Raw genomic sequence first — 24,293 nt, 5'->3', positions numbered from 1 at the left:
ACAACCTCAAGTGCGTCTTACGGTTCCAGGGATAAGAAAGAAGACCGACCTGCCTACCTTGGCCTTGAAGCAAGAAGCTCTGAATTGTTTGCACACTTTCTACTTTGATCGAGTCCACATATATACGGATGGCTCTTCCACTCAGACTAACTCCACCAGCGCAGGGGTAATACCATCACGATCACTAAGCATCCAATACAAGATTTCTCACTTGGCAACATCGACCGGTTCGGAGCTTGTTGCCCTCCGAGGTGCCGTTGATTATATTAATAACCAACCGGCTAATCGGTGGGCTATATTCTGCGATTCGAAGGCGGCCTTACAATGTCTTCTGTCATCTCTTCGTCGCGGGTCATGTGAAGAACTCGTGTCGGAGATACGAGAAATGCACCATCACATGATCGCGAAAGGACACGACGTCGTGTTTCAGTGGCTGCCTGGTCATTGCGGTATCTCCGGCAACGACCTCGCTGACGAAGCTGCTAGAAAAGCACACGAAGGAGCAACCCTTGTTTCAATACCTTTATCGCGGACCGACGCAGCCCAACACTTAGGCAAGCTAGCGCACTCTTTGACATTGGAGAAGTGGTACACACCTGAATTCACTCAACATCGCTTGCATTCCCTCGATCCCGCTATGCAACTGCGGCTGTTACCAGATCTTCCGCGAAATGAGGAAACAGTGCTGTGCCGCTTACGTTTGGGCGTCGCATTCAGCAATGCTTATGCATTTCTGATTGAAATGGCTGATAGCGCTGAGTGCAATGCCTGCGGTGTCGAGGAAACCATAGAACACCTACTGCGCTAGTGCCCATCTTTTGAAAATGAAAGGCAAGACCTCTGCACAGCTCTCAATCAGCTAGATGGAAAGCCGTCCACCTTGAACAAGATCTTGGGACTGTGACCTCACATATCGCAGCTACAAAAGGCCACAAAAGCGCTGCTGCGATATTTGAAGCTATTTGATTGAGTCAGCGTCTGTGATCCGGCCTGAGTGACCGAATGATATCCCCAGTGGACTTTCTCTTCTTTTAATTTTTCGACCCCTCTGCCCTTTCTCCAATGTAGGGTAGCCAAACAGGCTCAGTCCTGGTTAGCCTCCCTACCTTTCGTTTATCATTTCCTCTCTCTCTCTCTCTCTCTCTCTCTCTCTCTGTCCGCTGAAGTCGTTGCCTCACTACATTACAGAACGGGTTACGACTTTCAATTCTTGAATTAGTTTTGTCAAGCGCACAGAATGTAGACTCCGTGCGAGGACTCACTAAAGGAAGGTCAGATATGAGAATATCAGCTATTCCATGCCTACCATAATTGTGGACAGCCTATCCAGCTACTTGAAAAAATGTGCTTGGTGTAAAACATCGTGAAAAAAAAACGAAAAAAAGTGAACCCCCTACATGAAGACATACTGACGCCGAGAGCGAATACTTACCCGTCCGCGTTCCAACTCGTTTCACTGAAGCACTCTAAATATATTATTATAAATTCCAGCACAGGTCGAATCACAAGTGTTCTGAAATGCATGCGAGACATGTTAACTATTATTTTCAACGGTTTATTTAACCTCGCGATGCGCTATCTTGGCGTGGGCAATTCTGCACATAGTGCCTTAAAGGATTGTGCATACCGGGTTGCTTTGGTTGCCTCGCTCGCAGGACCCCGACCACGTGACCATGTGCACCAGGGTTATTCCATTATAAAATAAACGCAGTTTGTACCCAGCATGTAAGTGAAGTTGTCATTCGCGAAACAGGACAAATAATACAGACAAGCAACGGGACTATTAAGAAATTACGTATGGTACGTGAACCAATATGCCCTCTTTCTGGGGGTTGGCGCCAGTAGTACGCCCTGATATATAGGCGACATATATTTGTTACGGTGCCGGACGCAGCCCGTCAACAAGTTCATGCACACTTATGCAAAAGCATCTTACGCTTCCACACAACGGACAAAAACGGGAAGAGCCCACGAAGTTATTCGACAGAGTTGCGGCTGCATATGCAGTGGGAACTGCGCCGCACCGCACGGTTTAACCGGCAACTTCAAGAACGCCCCCAAAAAATTTGACCTAAGACATTGAAAAATGTTCTCGCGCTGGTCAGACTGCCTTCTAGTGTTTCTTTTTTTTAGTTTGTTTCAAAGAACCGCAATGTTTCTTTCAATGTCTTAAATCAAACTGAGCGTTACAGTTGCATTACATAACTGGCATTCCACGAAGTCCTGGCTTATAGCACAAGCATTTCAATTTGATTCAGTGTATGCTCAGGAGTCCTGTAGACCGTCGAAAAAAAAAACACTTCTTATAAAACACCAACATAAACAGATTCTAACTTGTGCGTTATGTGCTCCATCCTGCCCCATTAAGGTTCCACGTGAATACTCGCCCTTGCCCTGCTCAACGGTCCGCTCGTCGCGTTACCGGATTTCTCATTGTGCTACGCTAAAGTTCATTGAGTGTGCGTGGATGAAAGTTGAAGCCTTCTAACCAACGGGCAAATGATGTCAAACTCAGATGGAATTCAGGAAATCACATATGCTGATCACTGGGGCGTAACAAGGTCTACAACAGTTAACGCATCTAGTTGAAATTGTTCATTTAGGACACAAGCATATTTTCGCGTTCGCTTGCATTTCCGCGACTCGCGGATCGCAAAACTGCGCGCGTACAAATACTACCAATCTCGATCCAGGTTCAAACATCACCTCGCGTTCACTGGTCACTGCGTAACGCGAATAATTTTGCAGAAATTCTTTCATCGCTACTAAGCTGCGAAAAGTTGTAGGCAGAGAAGACCACAGGAAGAGAGGGAAAGACAGGGAGGTTAGTCCGCAGGCTGACCTGTTCCGGCGCATGGTGGTAAAGTAAATTTAGATGTCATAGAAGTAGACACGAACTGCATTAAAACACACAGGCACAATAAAATATTGCGATATTGCATATGTGCACACTCTAGCGCACAATAACTCTCAAAGTCGGTCACTCCCTCCGCATGTCCTCAACATGCGCAACATCGCCTTCAACAAATTTTCTTCTCAGGGCGGTATCGACTATAGTGTCCGAGGATCATGTCTTCCTGCAAGCGGCGATTGTCCAGTCTGTCTAACCTGGTCGAACGTTCTTTTTAGGCGCGCCGTAGCGAGGGCAAGCAATATACAATATGCGGAATCTAGAAACACTAAAAGAGAAGGTTACGCATAATCCGTTATGATTTAGGTTAAACTTAATGTCATTTAGTACTTGCTGATACGCCGGAGATGCAAGTGCTCATGGAATGTTTGGCATATTGTTGTTTGATGCCGTTGCCACAGTTGGCTATGCAGACTCATTGCGCGCGCGCCTATGCAGACTTGCAGCGACGCTAACGACAAGGCCCCAGGGTCGCGTAACAGAACAAACGGCAATCTTCCGTTCGTCGTCCGCGGCAATCGGTTCTCTTATGTCGCCACGTCACCGTTATCGCCGGCACTGACTACGGAGAGCTGCGGATGTATGTATAATGCAGGAATAGAATCGGAGGGAAAGTGCCTTTGTATTATCCGACCTCACGAACGGATGGGTGAGGAGCCGGGAGTCGTCTCTGGTGAAGCGAACTTGCAGGCGTGATAGCAGAGCATGCAAAGTGGGGAGTCCATACTTCTCGCTGCTGGCCAGCTGTGAACCGTCGACCCGACCCGTCCGCGTCTCCATGCACCTCGCAAAGCCGGTCCACCTGAGCGCCGTGCAGACGGTTTGACCCAGCCTAACCAGCTATATTATTGAAGTGAGCCCCAACTGGCTGATTTAATCCCAAGGAGTTGACTCGATCTCCCTTTTTGTCTGGCTGATATAAATAGCATAAAGCTTGCTGGTAAGTAAAATGGCCATGCCTGCCACTAGTGATGGCTAACCGAATGATAACGGAGGCGCCGGCCAATGACAGAGAGCTTCCACGAAATAAGAGCTCTATGGGTGTGACCTAGCGTAAGTGCGCTGATTTGAAAGGTTTTTTGTAAGTAAGAGAGAGAGAGAGAGACAAAAGGGAAGGAAAGACAGGGAGGTTAGCCAGTGTAAATACCGGCTGGCTACCCTGTGCTGGGGAAAGGGGTAAAGGGAATAAAAGGAGAAGGAAGAGAGAAGAAAAAAGAAAAAAAAATTGCACACACTAACGCGATGTTGCGCGCAACAATAGTCAAAGGCGTTCGCACAAGTCACTTGTCCTTAAGAACTTGAGCAAAGCCCTCAAGGCCTTGAGTGGCGATACCCGTCTGGACCAGTGTCCTAGAACTTTCTCTTCTGTGAAGGGACGATTGTCCAGTTTTTCGAGCACGGTCACGAGCACTTTTCTTTGCACATTGTAACGTGGACAGTCACAGAGGAGGTGCGCGATCGTCTCTTCGCAGCCGCAGGTGTCGCAAGCAGGGCTGTCGGCCATTCCAATGCGGAAGGAATAGGAGTTTGTGAATGCCACGCCGAGCCATAGGCGGCACAGAAGTGTTGCTTCCGCTCGGGGCAACCCTGGTGGAAGACGGAGTTGCAAACTTGGATCCAATCTGTGAAGACGTGTGTTCGTGAATTCGCTGGTGTTCCACAGAGTTAGCGTAAGCTCGCATGCGAGGGAGCGAAGACTTGTGGCTGCGTCTGTTCTTGACAGTGGTATGGGCACAATCCGGGCACCATCATGGGCCGACCGGGCAGCGTCATCCGCACTGTCATTTCCCGTAATTCCGCAGTGACCCGGTATCCACTGGTAGATGATGTTGTGTCCCTTGTCGATTGCGTAATGGTGGAGTAGTCGGATGTCTGCGACTAATTGTACATTTGGTCCGTGGTTGAAAGGGGACAGCAGACACTGGAGAGCTGCCTTTGAATCACAAAAGATGGACCAGGAATGTGGTGAATTGGGACCTATAAACTCCAGAGCAGCACGAATAGCTGCGAGTTCTGCAGCCGTCGATGATGTAACGTGAGACGTCTTGAATTTGATAGTGACAGATTGAGCGGGAAGTACCACTGCTCCAGCTGAACTGTTACAGGATACAGAACCGTCCGTGTAAACGTGAGTGCGGTCGTTGTGTTTTTCATGTAAGAATGAAAGGACTGTTTGTTTGAGGGCGATAGATGACATTTCCGTTTTCTTTTTGATGCCGGGAATAACAAGAAGGGCCTGGAGTGGATGCAGGCACCACAGCGGCAGAGATGGCCGCGCTGCAGGTGTGAAGTTTGACGGTAAACCTCCGTGGTTGGCGGCAATAATTCTGCTAAAAGCTGAACGAGGTCGAGCGGCAGGAAGGGAGGCGAGATGATGCGATGGAAGTCGCGCAAAGTGCCTGATGTGCACCCGTAAGGAGTCGACGTGAATATACGTATTGATAGGGTGGTCATGCGCGATGGCTATTGTTGCTGCCGTTGATGCACACCTCGGAAGGCCAAGACAAATTCGCAGAGCTTGAGCTTGTACAGATTGGAGGGCTCGGAGGTTGGTCTTACTGGTCCCACCTAGTACAGGTAAGCTGTAGCGTAGGAGACCCAAGAACAGTGCGTTATAGAGTTGGAGCATCGCACTCACAGACGCACCCCATGACTTTCCTGCAAGAAATCTGAGCACGTCTGTTATCATCACTAGTTTCCTCTTAAGGTAAGAGACGTGAGGACTCCAGGAGAGGTCTCGATCTATTATTACTCCTAGAAAACGGTGCGTCTTCTCGTAGGCAATTGGCTGTCCATTAATTCTAACAACGTATTGTCTCATTGCTTTGCGTGTGAAAGCGACCACAGAGCACTTCTGGGACGACACCTCCAAACCTCGTGCTTGAAGATAGCTGGATGTTAATGTGGCCGCTTTTTGCAGTCTAGCGCGCACCTGTGGACGCGTCACTCCTGATGACCAAATGCATATATCGTCTGCATAGATCGACACATGGACGGATTGTGGAACGGTGTGAACCAGGTCGATGAGCACGAGGTTAAATAAAGTGGGACTCAAGACTCCGCCTTGTGGTACTCCGCGGTAGGTGTTGTGCTGTGATGATGCACCATCCTCTGTTTGCACAAAGAATGACCTGTCTGTCAAGTAGCTGAATATCCATCGAAACACAAGTCCCCCTAGGCCGACGTCGCCCAAGGCGTCCAGGATGGCTCGATGTGTTACGTTGTCATAAGCGCCTTTAACGTCTAGGAACATCGCCGCTGTTTTGTAAGTAAGACTACTTTATTAAGTGCTGTTTTGTAAGTAAGACTACTTTATTAAGTGCCGGCGCACAATCATCTGCGGCGTGTTCACAAGCATTTTCGTTCTTAGGTGTTCCTTGCCATTGGCTGGCCGCCTTCGTTAACAATACGTCCAAAGTCAGTATTGGCTAGAGTTTTGCTCTTACGAACAAACCTAGAGTAAGAGCTTTTTTTTGTGAATAGATACCCTATTGACCACAAAATTTTCTTTAATGCATGAAGAAGCTTCGAGAGTCTGTACCTAGGAACTTTCACTTTCGAGAGGCACTCCCAAGATAGCGGAAATTTAGGATTTTTGGTTCATGATGTTCGGGTTGTACAGTGCAGACGCTTTTTGCGTCGTCTTGTCACGACTATCTCGAGGCTTAAGCATCATGCAAGAATTCACAAATTATCTTAGAATAAGTGAGAAGGAACGCAATGGGGCAGGAAATGTTCAATGCCACCATTGCCTTAATGTCTGCTCTGTCCAAATAGAGTTGCGCCTGTTCTGCTACAGCGTAGCCCTATAGTTTGACTGAAAAACGTTGTGCACTGTGCGCAGTCAAACTTCCGGTAGAAATAAAAAAACTGGCTGTGGCTTAGCTAAGGTTAAGCCCAGGATGCGAAGCATACTAGCCTTTATTTTAACGCGACAGCGTTAAGGAGCTCGTGTCGCAGAAAAGCCGGTGTCGTCGGCGTCGGCTCAGGCGTGCGGCGCTTGCTCAGGCACACATTTCGTTGTCGCGCCGAACGCTGCGTTGCTCGACGCTCACCGCGTCCGATGCGGGGCGCGTAGTCGCTGCGCCGTAGCAAAGCCACCTAGAAACAGTCTCTCTAGCACGCCGCAACCTTCGCTTCTCATTCCAACGAGCTGCTCTGTCTCCAGGAGGCATCTCACCTCGTGAGTGTCTAGCAGAGGCAAGCGCAGCTGCTTATATACCGCCGCGACGCCGCGAGCGACGGCGCGAGTTGGAGCCCCGTTTCTCCTCTGTCGTGACGTCACGGTGTCACGTGGTATTGAAGGCGACACCGCCGCGCCTGAGGAGCTGGGTTGAGCTCTCGTAATATGCTTCGCATAAAAGGTAAAGTAAGAGTGACTATTATTCTGTCAAGTCAAATTTCCCATGTCCTTGAAGTGGGCTCTATTATTTGGTGCCAGCGTGCTCTAACAACATCAGAAACGAAGCAAATGTCATTGCCGTCCAACCCAGGCTTGTAATACCTTGCTTCTGGGGTTTTCTCCAATGTGCCTTGTTAAGTGGCAATAACTTATAGGGGCGTACGAGCTTACCTGTTTGTGTGGGTAAACGTTCAGATGGCACTTGATGCATTTCTGTCCCATGTTGGCCCAGCTGTTGCCGCTCATCCACTTCCGTTTGCACTTTGGACACTTGTACTCGCCAAAGCAGCGCTTCTTGCCCTGGTAGGGAGTGAGGCCTTCCCCTTTCGGACGTGCCTGCGTCCGGTGCCCCAAGTCAGTTATCCAGCGCCATGCGACCGCACACAACGAACAAGGCCGCTTTATATACGCGCACTGGCCCTTAGAACAACGAGCAATGCGTCACCAGACTGGACATTTCGCCTGACGGCGGCTACTGTTACTAGTCGGCTAGAGGGGCATGTGGATTTATAGAAAGCTTATTTGTCTACCCGCAGTTGAAAGCGCATTTGTAAAACTACTGCCGTCTTGGGGATGCGCTGGTTGCGGTGTTGTACGAGTGAACTCTGCACATGAATTACCTTGGGGCAGTGGGGTCCACTGTCCCTAGTAGGCCGACGAGCGATCCTCATTTTAACAAAGCCTCATTACCATAAACGCTAGTCGCGTTTCGTAGAAGGGTCTTGTGCAAAGGCAAGTGTGCGTTGGCAGTTCAGTCGTTTAAAGACATTTACAGGCACGATCATTTATAGGCAGCCTTGCGCTGTACAAAGATTCGAACATAATCGCTCCACATTGCCCGTTCTGAACGAGAATGGTCAGACACATTGTAGAAATGTTAGAGCGATGTAAAGACCGATACCTCCATGTCCAATCTAACTGAATTATTTTTTAACAATGTAGTTTATTATTGTGAAGAGGCGGGGAAAGCTCATCAATTTGGGCTATTTCTTGTGGAGTAATCCCGGATACGAACGACGGCTCGTGACTTTTCCGAAAATGGAGATGCGGCTGCATCTAATGTGGACACTGAATTCTGCGCGCCTACAGACTGAATCTGCTTGGAACGATGTTCCAGAGGCTGGTGGGTGTGTTGAGACGTGCGGTACGTAAACTATGCATGCACACATCTGGAAAGCCTGCACATAGGCATGGCCTCTCACGCAGCTCCTATACATTTGACCACATCCTAAAGGAACAGATGGCCGGGCCGGCGAAGTGCGCTACTGTATATAGCGGTGCTTCCTCGAAGGCCAGCGAGCCTACTGACTAGGAGGAAGGGTAATGTGGGAGCGATTGTGGAAAGGCTGACTAACACAGTCAATACCTTTATCATTATGTGAAATGCTTCCGCCACTTCTCTTGTACTTTGATGACACGAAAATCATGTTAGCTCACACTGATAGTAGTACAAGAGAAGTGGCGGAAGCATCTCACAGAATGAGAATAGATACTGGCTGTGTTAGTCAGCCTTCCGTAGCCTTATATTCAAAGGAAAGTGGCCTGTTGAACGGAGGTGAACAACTGTGTTAATCTCAATCACGACCTCGAGGTAATGTTTTCGGAATGACAAGTGCTTTTATTTTTACTTTATTTACATTGAGCATGCGCGCACGTTTTATGTAAGGCTTCAATAAAGCAGTCGCGTTTTTCCCGATAAACGCAGTTTTTAGTCAGCGCCGTGTGGGTCCCATTCTCTTCCCTGCATCCTGCGTCGCTAGCGCTGTTCTTAAGGGGATACCGGACACAAAATCAGAAAATTTTACAAAATGCTGAAGATGAGTCCTCGGTGTGCGAGTGCACCGAAAACAAGTAGTCAGTTCGCTCATTCTTCAGCGGATGGCTTTTGCTTTGGTGTTTTCGTGAACGCGCGCAACGCCGCCCGGCCCACGCGAGTTGGAAGGCGTGACGTCACGACACCCTCGTCGGATAGCCAGCCTGCCTGCCGGCCGCGGTCATTCGAGGCGCGCCGCCGCCGCAATCGCGAGCATGGATTCGGGTTCCGGTGCCTCTGCCAGCGATGAGTATTCGCCTGAAGACGAGGACCGTTCTCACTTGGCAAGAAATATAACCGCTTACGGTTACGAGCCTTCCGCATCAAGCGACGAAGAAGAAGGCAAGGCGCAACAGAAAATCGAAAAAAAATATATGTGTCTCATATATGTTTTTTTTAAAGCAGCTTGTTGTATTCGTCATTTTCCGCAGTTCAACTTTTCTTCTGACGCAAAAAAACCACCCACGAACTTTGTGTCCGTATCCCTTTAAACATTACGGAAAACCCCTAACTTGCCCAATCCGCCGTTCTTCTCAAATCAGCTAGACCAAGATCCTGAATTTTTCACTTACACTGAATGTTTTCTCGCTAATCGCTCGTAGTTCAACCAATAACAGCAATTCTTAGCCTTTCGCTCCGCATTCCCCGCCCCAGGGCACGGAAATTGCTTATTTTCCTTATCGATGTTAACTGCTTACCTGCAGACGTCTCTTCACGTGTTCATTTATGTGCCTACGACTGCCTAGTTTCCCGCGGAATAACTCGCCATAGCCATGCAGCAACTTTTCAATTTGATGTTAGCCCCATTTATCCTCGGTGCAAAACATAGCTAACAGAAATAAACATTAACAGATGCAAAATAATGCGCGTATCAAGGGCCGCAAATGTATTGCCACGTTACCATCTCAATAACGCTTCATCAGGCATTGTGTGATCATAAAGGTATCTTGGCACACGCATCACAACTGATCGAACTTCCAACACCCACATCACACATTAAAGTAATAACGTGAGCCACGTCTTAGGCCAGCTTTCTTGTAACGTTTCAGAACTGGTGGCGACGAAGTTACCATTATGTTCGTTATAAACTCGAATATGCGGAACTACTGTGAGGTCAACCCCATTTAATCCTTACTAATTTGAAATGGTACAAAACAAACTCTGTTCGTTTAACTACAGCCACAATGCTAGCAGAAGGTCAACAAAACGCAGCCTAAACCTACCACCCATGTCTTATCATCCTAACCTCTTTCATTTAGACATTTTCCATCTGAAGCATGTATATTTTTTGTTACCCGGGTCTGTGTAATGAATTATTCCAGGGCCAAACACACAAGGCTTTTCGTTCGTACAAGTTCCCTCTGCTATTGGCCGGCTGCATTCAGTGACAATATGTCCAACATAAGAATTAGTGTGCATTTTCTTTTGCGAAGCTTCATGGCGTAAGGGTTGCTTTCTTAATACGGAACCTCTTCTTTTAGGGTCGAATTCACAGAGCTCGTCGTTCCTAAGTGCTCTTTGCTAAGTACTTTCGATATTATCTCCAACATCGTGGTTCTCTGGCATCTGCTGTTACGAAACAGTTCTAACTTAGGATTTTTTTTTGTTAATACCGGCCCTGATTACCATTCTATTTTATATCCGCTAGATCAGTCTCACAAAGTTGGCATTCTGCTATGATAAATCAATACTTTTTGCAGTTCTTTGTGCCACAATCAATGAAAGAGTGGCACCACCTTCTCTGACCAACTGTAATCGCTCAAATTATGAGCTCTTTAGCTAAACTTGTATAATGAAGAACTTTTCTTTCGTACTTGTATATTTCTTTTTACAATCCAGCCTCCTATATAGTGTTTATTTGACCCTGAGGGTTTATATTATAGAAAAAAAAGATTGTTATGTCTCATCGCACGGATTTAGACGTGCCAGGTCCCAGTATACTGTCGCATATTCCTCCTCGTTCTTCCCCGTGCAGCACCAGAATGAATTGGCATTTTACACCCAATTGTTTCCAAGTACCTCTCCATTTACTCTTTAAAAAAATGTAAGTGTCTACTATTTTGACTAAGGACTTGTGACAATATTGTTATCGTGCTACTGTGAAACCCACCCGTTTAGAAGTACTCCGACAGGAGTCTTCATAAAAAATAGGGATATGATGCAATGCGTGTTGGCAGAAGGATGGCGCTTTTTTTAAACATTGAACAAAACATAACAGGGTAGCCCACCTGGATCAGCCTAACTCAGCCTCAGCCTTTCCCGTATAACTTTTTTCTCCCTTTCTATGTCGAATATCCCCGCGTAACTGCATTTCAGAAAAAAAATGTTCTAGCATCCTTTTAAATAATATAGGCCAAGCAATCTCACAAATACAGTGGCAGCTCTAGGATCGCGGTAACGAAGAAAACCCAATGCTTACCTGCGGACAGTCCTTGATGTAGTGCCCCTTGCAAAAACACAAATGGCAAAGATAGTTTGGCGGAGGCTTCCTGGCCGCCCTGGAGTCCCCTCCTCCTAGACTGAGCTCTGAGAATTGATCCGTCAGCTCAGTGAACGGACCTCCGGGGGAATATTCCGTGCAGTAGCCATCGGAGCATTCGTTTGGGTATCCGGCCGGGGTGTACGCACCGCAGTAGCTTTCACCAGCATATGCCGAAGGGGCTACCATTGGCGGCATACTGTACTTGACCTGCGCGGTAACGAGGCATCAAGGATCCACCAGCGATGTAAGGGCAGCTAAGCGGGTTACACACGTTTGGTGACGGCTGTAACTTCTGTTAGAGCCCTCAGCAAAACAATGGACTTAGTGTCGCCTACAGAAGACAATATAAGACAGGCAGCGCGTGATGTCGAGAAATGTCGATAACAAGTTTACAGTGCCAACCGTGAGCTGAACGTGGTCTCAGCGCACGCGGGGACGTCGCTGTCAGCCTCCAGAGGGGTTGCCCATTCAAGCACAAAAAGTTCTACCGGCGCTATTTGTTTCAACCGTACTTCTTAACTATCAGTGTTTCGTGCACAAGGATAGTCTTAGATTGCAGTGATAAAAGAAATCGTACTTTTAGCCTTGCCATTCAGGACTTTATTTTATTAGTAACAAGTAAATAAATCAAGAAGTTAAGCGCGAAGGCTAAATGCCCAATCAGCGTACACATGCCAGCGCTGTAGCCGAAATGTTTTCGAAGTTGTTTAGTCATAGGGATAACTGAAACATTCTTTGAGATGAGCAAATAAGTAAACCGCTCCTACCACTCAACAGCGTTTAATCCCAGCACGATGCGGCAGAATTCGCCGAAAGAAACTGTGTGATAAGCCTCCCAGTGACGAACACGAACGGCCCCCGCCGCTGGCTGCACTGTCGGGCACCCGTGATTTCCTACGCACGCTGCTTCGTTGCACTCGTAGGAATACGCGACAACCTGCCGAGAAATACAGTTGAAACCGAAAGAGTTCAGCAGTGCAAGGACTGCGCCCGACCCCTTAACCAGCGTCGATCGCACCCCCATGTTTGTCAAGCGCCGTGTTTGCAACCTGCCGAGTCGCGTCACGTCAACCGCTGCCGGTGACGACATCTCGCGCAGCAAGGAGGCCGCGCGGTGGCCGCAATTTACCTGGTCGACGGCGTGCAGCGTGTGGTCGGCGAGCGTCAGGTAGACCAAGTTCAAGAGCTGGCCCGGCGGCGACGGCTGTTGGTAGACAGCCGCCGCGCTCTCCACCGCCGTCATCGCCAAGGGCACGGCGAGCGCTCAAGCACGCAGGGGGAGGATGACAGGCAGCCGCGACGGAGAAGTGCGCGCTAGCTGCGTCGATGGGCCGCGTGCATGGCCGCGTGCGGAACGCTCAGCTGGCTCCCCGCTGTCCTGGAGGCGAGCCCCGACCAGTGTCCGAGGGTGTAGTCCCCACCCCCCTTCCAGAACCCACACGCACAACCCGAGTGTGTTTCTTCGTGAGCCCGTGGCCGCGTGCCTGCGGCTGCGACCGACCGAGTTCCTATAAAAAGACGCCAGCACCGGAGGAATGCTCCTCTCGTGGTCGGGCGCTCCCTCCCGCGGGAGGCTCGCTCGGAGCCTGCGGGCGACGCCGTCGCGGCGCGCGAACAAATGGGATATCACCGACGGCGTGGAGTTTCACGCCGTAAACACGGTGCGCCGATCGTTCCCACAGCCCGCGCGTGCGACCACGGGGGCCCTCATCGACGCTCTCATGACGGAGCCACCAGAGTAGTCGCCAGTGGATGCGATCAACGAGGAGAGGAGGTTAACTGGAAGAGAAGCATCCGGTTTGTTAGCCTACACTCGATGAGGGTTATCAGGTGGCTGAAAGGTGGAAAGGAAAGCATGCCCTTGCTTGGTGTGAATCAACTGAGCTCCGGACACGGGCATCGTCCCTCAGGCAGGTCCTATAGAAACAACTGACCGTGTATAGCGCCCGACCGAGACACATTTCGAGCTGTCGCCGCTCTCGCGAGTTTCTTATCCTAGATTCCTCATTTGCCGCACTGTTCTCTGCTAACGACTTTTCCTATCTCCTAAAATGTGCCTTTCTAGAGTACAGCCAATCTTTGAAAAGAAGTGATGGCGTGTGAAAACTGCATCCATGGAATAATGTTGTTCCTTGCAGGTACCATATATACTTATGTTTAGAACGTATATATGGGGCCCCATAACGTAAAACTATTCCAATATGCTTTTATTCCAAGCCCCTGGCATCAAATTTCTAACTGCCGACGCAAACATCACGCGGTCATTCGCAGGGTTATCTGAAAGGCTCTCTTCGTTCATAGGTCACTTTTGTTTGCTTGAAAAACTAATAACATTGCCCAAACTGAACGTCTTATCTAATTGGCTCGCAAGAGGCGAGGAGCACGCTCAAGTGGAGAGGGATTCGATGGTTCCGAACCACTGCACTGAAAATCGATAACCGGATGAAGAGGGTGGTGCCGGCGTCTGCGATTAGTCCGCTTGCAATTACTTAGCTTGCAGTGGCTGGTCGAAAATCGCGGCGGCATGCAACGGAAGCTTAAGAATGACGCTAAAGTGGATCCTCAGCAAAGAAGAGTTGGCATAACGAGGTAGTAAACGCGCCGAAAGTGCTCGAAAACGTTACACGGCCAAGCAAAAAGTTTTATTATAAGCAAATAAACCCATGCTCTCCGGCAGGTTCGAGTAGCCAGTGCCTGAGCAGTCGGCGGCAGTGATCTTTTATTCCTTTCGGAACGGTGCGGTGTCCGGCTATTCAGAAGAAAATTCAATTTTGTTCAGCATATTAATACATCTTGAATGCGTACACGTCACTTTGACTAGGTGAGTTTTTGCGGTTTTGTGACGTCGCGTGACAGGCAGGTGAAGTGGGTGCAGCCCGAAAAGTTTTGACCAATAGCCAAGTGCTAATGGCGAAAAACCGTTGAATCAGGAATAATATTTTTTTCCTTTGTTCGGTCGAATTATGCATAATCAGTGTGTACACGTCATATCAGGTGGGTAGCTATCGCTGTTTTTGTAACGTCGCGTGACAGACAGCTGAAGTGGGGGTGGTCCAAAAATGTTTTGACCAAGCGCGGACGGCTGATTGCAGAATTGGAATAGAAAAGTTTGGAATAGTTTTACGTTATAGCACCCATGAAATGCTTAGAGCCGTCGCCAGCTATTTGTAAGGCCAAGGTATATATCTCAAAGCCCCCCCCCCCCCCCCCCGTGCGCCCGTTACTGGTCGTCCGGTAACGTATGCATAACAAAGTAAACTAACGTAAAGCTATTCCAAACTTTTCTATTCCTATTCTGCAATCAGCCCTCCGCGATTAGTCAAAATCATTTTTTGGACCACCCCACTTTGCCTGTCTGTCACGCGACGTCACGATAACCGTGATAGCTCCTCATCTTATATGACGTGTACGCACTGATTATGCATGATTGGACAAAACAAAAGAAGTTATTTCTGATTTGATGCCTTTTAGGCAATAGCCCTCGGCTGTTGGTCAAACGTTTTCGTACTACACACACTTCGCCTGCCTGTCACCGACGTCACAAAACCACGAGAACTCACCGTTTCAGATTGACTGGCACGCGTTAAAGATGCATTAATATGCCGAACAAAACTGAGTTTTCTTCTGAATAGCCGCAGGATGCCCCGTTCCGAAAGGAATAAAAGGTGGCTGCGGCCGAGCGCTCAGGCACTGGCTACTTACACCAGCCGGAGAGCGTACAATAAAATTTTGCGTACAATAATTCGCGTACAATGAAACTTTTTATGTGGTCGTGTAACGTTTTTGAGCACTTTCAGCACGTTTACTACCTCGTTCTGCGAACTCTTCTTTGCTGAGCATCAGTTTTAGCGGCATTCTTAACCTTCCGTTGCATGCCACCGCGATTTTCGACCAGCCACCGGAAGCTCAGTAAGGGAAAGCAGACCAATCACAGACGTCGGCACCGCTTTCTTCGTTCGGTTATCGATATTCAGTGCACTGGCTCGGCCCCATCGAATCCCTCTCCCCTTGAGCGTGCTCTTCGCCTCTTGTGAGCCAATTAGATAAGACAAGCTGCTCAGTGTAGGCAATGTTATTTGTTTTTAGAGCAAGCAAAAGTGACCTCCTCTAAACGAGGAGAGCGTTTGATTGGTCTGTTCAGACAACCCTGCGGGTCACCACCCGGTGGTTGCGTCGGTGGTTAGGCAAATTTGACGTCAGGAGATTGGAATAAAAACATATTGGAATAGTTTTACGTTATAAGGCCCCTGGGTCGCGATTCTGTAGAGATGCCTTCTGGTCGATTCTAAGCCACTTTTATCATCCACCGTTCACGGCCGGCTGATCAAAACGATAACGCAGGCAGAGCATCGCTTTGACCTCTGACGAAACGCGAAAGAAATGGCATCGTAATACGCATCACTACCTAATAGCAACCCTGGAAAGTATCACCTATATGACTGTGGCCATTGCGTCGACATTGGAAGTGACGATTAATTGGTCCAACCAAGTTATAAGGACTAGTCATCACCAGCATATGGCAACAATGACTCTTCGATTTTCATCTTAACAAGAAAAAAATGTGGTACTCAGATCTTAGAAGCCTGTATATCTAAGAACCTCATTTAACCTAGTCGCTAAAGATCACGTAAGAAATGATCTTACTACACTTCATGCCTTTACTTCTGTACACTTGCTCTAAGTTGTTACTGACAACCCCCCCCCCCCCGAGTGTTTCCACTAATCAGTCAATTCAGTCATAATAGCGTACAATCAATAAAAAGATAGTCAATGCAAGTCATCAGCGAAGACAAGAAGAACAGCAACGAAGTTATAAGACCCAGCGAGCCTTAAAAACATGATAATAAAAAATACGCGTCTAGGGTGTATACCGGTCTATCCTATCTGAGTAGCATGCCAAGGTAACATCAGTGTCATAAAAAAAGCGCTAAAAACATGGACGGAAGGAAGAACACAGGACGAGCGCTTTTGAAACCCTCACGATGATGCGCAAAGCCCCAATGTGCGTCAGCTCCCCTTCCTGATGCGGCAGCCCGAGCACTCACTTACCGGGCGTCCCCTTTGGCCCCTGAGGTCCTGGAACAAGAAGGCGAAATTCTCTTAACTTTTAAAGACATTTCTACCTATTATAAGGATAGCCATCGCCGGTACCCAGCCCCAGCTAAGGGACTGGAGAAAGCGAACGAACGCGTTCTCCTTCGCTTATACACCAACACAATGCTGTGCCCGGCAGTAATGAAACATTTTGATCCTGCGATCACTGGCAGGTGCCAACACTGTGGCGAGGTGGCTGACACTTATCACATGGTGTGGGCCTGCCAGCAAAATTCGGCTCTCACCCCCCACCCCAACCCTACCCGAGAGGACTGGGAGGCAGCCCTGCTTGGTTGCTCAGACCTTCAGGCCCAAAAGGCCTTGGTCAAGAGGGCCAGGCTGGCGGCTTCGACCAATGGGGTCCCGGACTAGGGACTCCACCTAGTATGTAGGGCTCCTGCGTGAGTCCACACCTCTCTTTCTTAATAAATGCTTTCCACCACCACCACCCCTTCCCAGGTAGCACAAAAGAGATACGTAACGTTTTCGTAGCGTTTATCGATAAAAACGGGTTAGAGAAGATACGAATGAGAGAACTTCGGCGGCAAAACGTCGTATATGTCTGCTAATGTCCGGCTTAATTACTTTCTTGAGACGATCTAGAACAGGTCTGCAAGACGTATTCAAAAAGCTGGTCTAGAAATAGGATTGGGAAAGACACACGTAATCCCTTTGCCAAAACTATTCGTAACCAATTTCGAAACGTTTTTAGGACGTTATCAAAAAGCTGGTCTAGAAGTGGTCTTGAAAGGTTTACGATCATCTGAAGCGAATTTTCGCTTGTGACAGGGGCGTGATCAGACATGGTTGTTCAAAACACGCGTTTAGTTTCGCCTCACGTGACTGGCCTATGCCGCGCAGACGTCGTCAGCCGCACCCGTCGGCACGGCCTAGGTCAATCGCGTGAGGTGAAACTGATCGGGCGTTTCTAACAACGATCTCCAATCGTGCCCCAGATGAGTAGAAGCGTCGGTGTTGGCTGTAAGAGCCATGGCGCAGTGCCAAGCACTGTTCCCCGCATGGCCGGCGCATCCTCTACCAAGTCACACGAAAATGAGCCTGTTAGGAACAATGAATCCTTAATACCGCCTTTAGTAAGCTACGATGGTTAAAACCAAAATGGGAATGACATCCTGCAAAGAGCAAATGGTCATGTCTTGGCAGGCGGCCACATGAAGCCCTTCATGCCAAGAGTGCACGAAATGAGAACATTGTGACCAAGCAAAAACACTTTATTAAAATGTAATGCTTATGCAAGGTTCGAACAAAATGTGTGAGAAATACAAATAGAAGTAAAAATATATCAACAAAAACAAAAGTCGCAGAGAGGATTCGTAATGAACTCGAACGTGAACATTCACTAGTACATAAACAAAATTCCAAGTACACATACAATAACGAACAGAAAAACATGGAGTGACTAAAGATTCTCATTTATCATAGTAAAGAGCACGTGCTAATAGATGGACAAGAGCTATGCAGAAGTGACATCGGAGCGAATGGAAGAAGTAGCCTGAAAAATGCAAGAGTATGGATCGGATGGTAACTGCCTCCAAGCAATGTTACCAATCAGCTAGAAGCTTGAAAAGAGCCCAAAAAAAATACCACCGCATACCATCATAAAACAATCCTGTGACACAAATAAAAAAAATGGGAAGAATGCAAAATTGGAAATATTGCCTTTAGGATATATCAAAGAAAGTAATGGCAAGAAAAATAACCACAGAACAAAAAAGCAATAAAGTGAAATTAGTACAGAATACATAAACGGGGGATTCAGTGTAACAAGTGAACACTACTGTAGTACAGCGAACGATGAGACAGTAATGCTGCATCTTGCCATTCCAGAACGTGAGAAATGAATATGCAAGCCTCATATTAGAAACTTACATAAACATGGAAATAAACCGGAATGCACTGGAAGCTGCATTTGTGTAACAAAGGATGAAATGGTCATAACAAGTAGTAAGTGGTTTATCTAAAAAGCCCTGTACAAGAGGCAAAGTTGTACATCTCTCGCAAAAACAAAGTTGCAACGAATAATTTGAAAACCAGCAAATACATTAATTAGCACACTGACATGTCACACTTTGCGCACATCTCCAGTCTCCTAAAGTAAAAAAAGAACACTCTGAATGAGAAAAGGGTTTAACACATGTAGCCCAGAGCAAATTTTTTGCCAGTTCACCCAGACTTTCACATCCAAAAACATTTGCCACAAAGTCCAGGCACAGTTCCACTGATGTTTACCAATTCATCTCCACTTTCATGTCCAAAAATATTTGGCACACAGTCCAGGCAAATAAACAGTTTGAGAGCACACCACTGATTATTCTGCAGTCCCGCTGCAAATAGAACTGCCGCACATGCTGGTAGTGGTTTCAATGTAGACAAACTTGCTGCCCTGGACAGGTATGCTCAGATATCTGCACTGGTGCTCCATTTTGTCGAAGTAGACACATTGATGCACTACGCTGGTAGTTGAAATGTTTTGAATGCAGAAGAATTGGCTTCACCAGAAAGACATGTCCACATACCACCACTGGCATATACATGCACTTGCTCTTCTCTCAGTAGCATTGAACTTAAAGTGTTCCCTATGTGGGATCCATGTGTAAAACCGTTGTCACACGACCACTCTCGATCGCGATCAAGCCCGATCCGGATCGAAATTATCGATGCGATTGGCTCACTCTCGTAGCTTGCGCAAAGGAGCCAATCACGACCGAGAAATTCTATTTGTAACGGACTGGATAATGGTTAAAAGGGCCCCAGGTGAAACCGGTCTCAACAGACGTACGCTAGGAAAGTGTGTTGCACAAGGACAAATAACTGCGGCATGCCCTGTTGTGCGAAGCGCGCGAACAGAACACATATAAAAAAAACCGCGAGATCGCTTCGCAAACTCCATGCGCAGACATGGCACCCGCACGAACTCGGCAGGCCGCCGACTAAGTAAAGCGCAAAGGGCGCACAGCGTACATTCCGACACATGTCCCAAACTGCAAACAATGGTACTACCTAAAGCATACAAGTAATTTTATACCAAGGGCATACTCGACTCACGTACGCAGTATCCACCAGCTAGTTATGCTGTATCCATTCGCCAAGTAGAAAAATTAATAACAAGCGACAAGTGACTCAATACATTACTCCCATTTCAGGCGACAAATGAAATCGAATTTGGCCGTTTCATATATTGGAAACAATATATGGACACACGTGGTTCCCCCTAAGACCATGAAATACCGATCACGTGGGTAAAGGGGGCGAAAAAACAATCGAGAACCTAAAGCGCAAACGATAAAAGCAGGGTATGGTGCACGCAAAATTCTGTCAGTGCGCTGTAGCGCGAGGGAAGAAAATAGGGCGGGCACTTGACCTCACCTCTTGGGATACCGTACTAGTACTGAATCATTAAAAAAAAGCCAGTTTGTACCAGTTTTCTTGTCTGCAACACTCTTGCTGAACGGCAGACTAAAATACCACGATGACGGCTCTATTGCGGAGATCGGCAAGGTGCGCACAGACAGCAATTTTGCCGCCTTTCTTCGCATTCCGCAAAATGCTTTCTTGTTAGATGGTGTACTGATCTCGACACCCATGGAAGTGACCATCTACCAACATATGTTCAGTTGAAATGGTTACATCCCCCAGCTCCGCACACTGTGCGTTCTATCGATTGGCCAACATTTCGAGAATCTGTGACCACCGCATGTCAAGCCATCCAAGCACTATCGAATATTGAAGATGTCATCGCGGCAACATTACGTGACACAACAAAACACCTCAGTGCACCTTCACCTAGATCATCTATTGATGACTAGTACGAGCGACTTCGCGCGATGCGGCGTCGAGTAGAACGGAAAAACAAAAGGACCAAATCACCATTAGACGTCACTGCATCACGCCGGGCTCAGCGTCATGTCCTGCGCCACCTTGACAAGCTTGATAGACAACACTGGAGATCATTCTGTGGCTCTCTGGATCCGAGAAAACCTCTCTCTAGAATTTGGAAAATTGTACGAAGCCTTCGCTCGCCTTCACAACAGCTTCACCCGTTCAGCGCTGTGGCCATACGGCAAGGCCGGCATGAAGATGAGGTCACCGATGACTTCTGCAAATTACTTGTGAGCTCCTCAAACGATATACCAACGCATTCACGACTGACTTTCCAACCATCTAGTGATCACCGCCTGGATGCGCCTTTTACTATGCACGAGCTCGACGCTGCGATATCTACTTCCCGCCGGTCAACTTGTCCAGGACCAGACGGAATTACATACTCCGCGATTTGTCATCTTGGAGTAGAAGCTCGAGAAATTCTCCTGACGCTCTACAACTCTACGTGGGACACAGCAACTGTGCCTAATCGCTGGAAGTGCAGTCGTCTTGTGGCTTTGCTAAAACCTGGGAAATGCCCGCAGGATCTCTCGCATTATCGGCCAATAGCCTTGGCAAGCTGTGTCGGTAAAGTGATGGAGCGGCTAGTACTGAGCAGACTGGAATGGCTACTCGAGAAAAGTGGTGGACTTCCTGATTTCATCAATGGATTCAGAAGAGGCCGATCATTCATTGACGGTGTGATCGACCTAGTATCTTCTGTTCAACAGGAAAAGAGACGCCGTCGTCTGGTATGCGCAATATTTCTGGATATCAAAAGTGCCTACGACAACGTCTGCCACCGTTCGATTCTTCAGGCGCTTGAGGATATTGTTGTTGGTGGCCGGATGTATGCATGGCTGCAGAGTTACCTCAGTGACCGCACCATTTTCATGTCCACTTCGGATGGCGAGACTGATAGACATGACGTTCGCAGGGGTGTTCCGCAGGGTGGTGTCCTTAGCCCAATATTGTTCAATATCATACTGGTGGGCTTTGCAGAGGAGCTACCTGAAACAGCGCGTATCAGTACGCGGATGATATCTGTATCTCGTCATCTGGGGTCACACGTCCACAAGTGCGTGCAAGGCTCCAACGTGCGGCTACCATAACGGCGAAGTACTTGCGCCGTAGAGGCCTGCAACTCTCAGCAACTAAGTGTGCAGTCATGGCATTCACGCGCAAATCAATGTCACATTATCCTATCGTTGTCGACGGAACGGCGCTCCTTTTAGTCACCCACAAGAAATTTCTTGGCGTGATAATAGACCGCAGTCTTTCTTGGACCAAACATGTTACTGCGCTTAGTGCTAAACTGACCAACTTCATACACGTTCTTCGTGTAATATCAGGACAGAGATGGGGCCCCTCTGAGCGAAGTTTGCTCCAAGTGTACCTCGCACTTTTTGTGGGCTACATACGCTACAGCATGCCTGTGTTATCTAACATGGGGTCATCTTGTATAGGCACGCTGAAGAGCCTTCAGGCACAAGCACTACGGATATGTCTTGGCTTGCCACGCTGCACGTCAACTAAGGGCACAATAGCGGAAGCACGGGCTTGTCCAATCGACATATACAGGTCTTGTGAACCTGTGCGAACCTATCTTCGCCTGCTAACCAGACACTCACACCATCCACTGTCAACACTTCCAAGCACCAACCTTGACTGTGTTTTTTCTAAAGCTATTGCATGTCACGCAAGCATTATACCTGCAAGATTCCAGGCCACCGACATCCCCGCGACACCTCCATGAACAATGCCAAGAGCACTAGTGAGGCTTCAGATACCCGGAATTATGAAGAAATCTCACGTTTCCTCCATTGGCTTGAAGCAGCTCACCCTGTACCATATATTTACATGATATAGTGGGACTGTACAAGTATATACCAATGGTTCGGTCACGCCATCTGCCACAACGGCCGCATTTGTCATCCCACAATTTGGAATTACTCGACGATTTCGATTAGACCACAAATCGACATCTACGGCTACGGAACTTGCGGGAATACGGGAGGCTGTCCGTTTTATGAGAACGCAGACACCCCATAAATGGACGAAATTGTGCGATGCCAAATCAGCGCTACAGGCGCTAAAATACTTTTTAAAAAAAGGACCATACTATCTGCTCGTGCTGTAAATCGTCGAACTTCATCACAGTGCCGAGTTAAGTGGCCGCGTGATCACCTTTCAATGCGTGCCTAGCCACTGTGGTGTTTTTGGCAATGAACTCGCTGACAGTGAGGCAAGATCGGCCTCCTCTTCCTCTGATGAAGTACGGATCGCCTACTCGCGACCTGACACCAACTCCATGATCAAGGCACTCATGCAGGACCTTATAAAGGCTTACAGAGCCCACTATGACAACATTCACAGACGTCTACGTATGATTGACCCAGACGGTAAATTCGGTTTTCCCCTGAAGCTTACACGGAACAAAACATCATTGCTACACAGGATTCGGCTCGGCGTTGCTTTCACCCGTCGCTACACACACCTCATCGGCCAATCGAATAGCCCTGATTGTGAACACTGCCAGATGCCCGAAACACTGCAACACGTACTGTGCGACTGCCCAGCATATATGTTGGAGCGAAGGACGTTAGATAGTTTCCTAGCCAGCGTTGGCAGACAACTACTGTCGGAGGAAGCTATCCTCGGCCCATGGCCTGACACTGCAATTTCAATGCGTGCAACAAAAGTATTGTTGAAGTTTCTGCAGGACACCAAGCTCGACGAGCGGCTCTAGCGAGACAACTGTCTCATGTACATAAGCACTCACCACTTCTCTTATCATCATCATCCATCCAAATGCTTTCACTGCCCTCCCCTCTTTCCCAGTGCAGAGTAGCAGACTAGAGCGCACTAGCTCATGTCGACCTCTCTGTCTTTCCTATCAATAAATTCTATTCATTCATTGTTAGGATCACGCCAAGCGGCCGATCTCGACGCTAGGGACACACAGGCACGATTTCGTCCCTCTAACTTTCGTCCTTATACAGCCCTTAACGCCTTAATTACAGCGTCAGTGAAAAGACGCCTCACATAACATGACAATGAACTTGAAGAGCAGATTAGTGCCCACCACTCGGCGCCTTCTAATTGAAAACACTACTGATTTCCAAATTAAAACGACACAAACAGATCGCACAACCCAAACTAATCACAGAATGTCGTTTTCTTGACGGCAAAACACTGCAACACTTACATGGCAAAGCGCAGCGGCAGCACAATCAGATCAGCCGCAAACGTGCCATAGTGCAATGCGAGTGCGGTGATGCAACTATGCCCGGCTCGCCCTGCTGCCCGGCATCACGAATCACGTGGCCACCTTGATCACATGATGTGACGACGGTATCGCCACCTTGCGCAAGGTTGGATCGCGTTGATGCGTTGATGGGTTGTTGAATATTGTAGAAGCCGCAAAAGAGGCTGACGCGCCGTGGCGTGGCGCCTTGGTGTGCGCGTCTTGCGTGTCGTGCGCATTGCGCTTTTGTACTTCTCGACCCGTGAATCATGTTGCGCAGAGCCAGACGCCGCGCGCTCTTCCGTTGTTCTGTCGCCAGCCCACCTGCAGCAAGAGTGGCGAGCTGGAAGTTGCCACTGGGCGTTCCGCAAGGCCTTTCAGTTTCCTCTCTCATTTCGGACGCTTTCCGCTTTCAGTGCCGCGCCATTGTGGTTACAGCATGTTAAAAAACAATTGCCGCTT

The 24,293-nt window shown here is 48.2% G+C and overlaps 2 protein-coding genes across 2 annotated transcripts in view; both read right to left on the bottom strand.

The window, feature by feature from the left end:
* Positions 1 to 13,213, bottom strand: part of LOC135914970 (zinc finger CCHC domain-containing protein 24-like) — a 360,258-nt gene extending 347,045 nt beyond the window's left edge. The window contains exons 1-3 of the mRNA XM_065447912.1: positions 12,738 to 13,213; positions 11,546 to 11,815; positions 7,485 to 7,649 (exon numbers count right to left, since the gene is read on the bottom strand). Coding sequence (XP_065303984.1) covers positions 7,485 to 7,649; positions 11,546 to 11,815; positions 12,738 to 12,851 — 549 coding nt within the window. The 5' untranslated portion in view covers positions 12,852 to 13,213. The remainder of the gene's footprint in view (positions 1 to 7,484; positions 7,650 to 11,545; positions 11,816 to 12,737) is intronic.
* On the bottom strand, positions 4,173 to 5,042 carry LOC139051349 (uncharacterized; the record flags this gene model as incomplete). Its single annotated transcript, XM_070528369.1, has 1 exon — positions 4,173 to 5,042. A coding segment is annotated over one exon (870 nt), but the record flags the coding sequence as incomplete, so codon positions are not given.
* Positions 13,214 to 24,293: the final 11,080 nt, after the last annotated feature.

The sequence above is a fragment of the Dermacentor albipictus genome, unplaced genomic scaffold (genome assembly GCF_038994185.2).
Source record: "Dermacentor albipictus isolate Rhodes 1998 colony unplaced genomic scaffold, USDA_Dalb.pri_finalv2 scaffold_11, whole genome shotgun sequence".
NCBI lineage: Eukaryota > Metazoa > Arthropoda > Arachnida > Ixodida > Ixodidae > Dermacentor > Dermacentor albipictus.
Note: the sequence above shows the minus strand (reverse complement) of the source record. Positions and strands in the feature narration are given on the sequence as shown.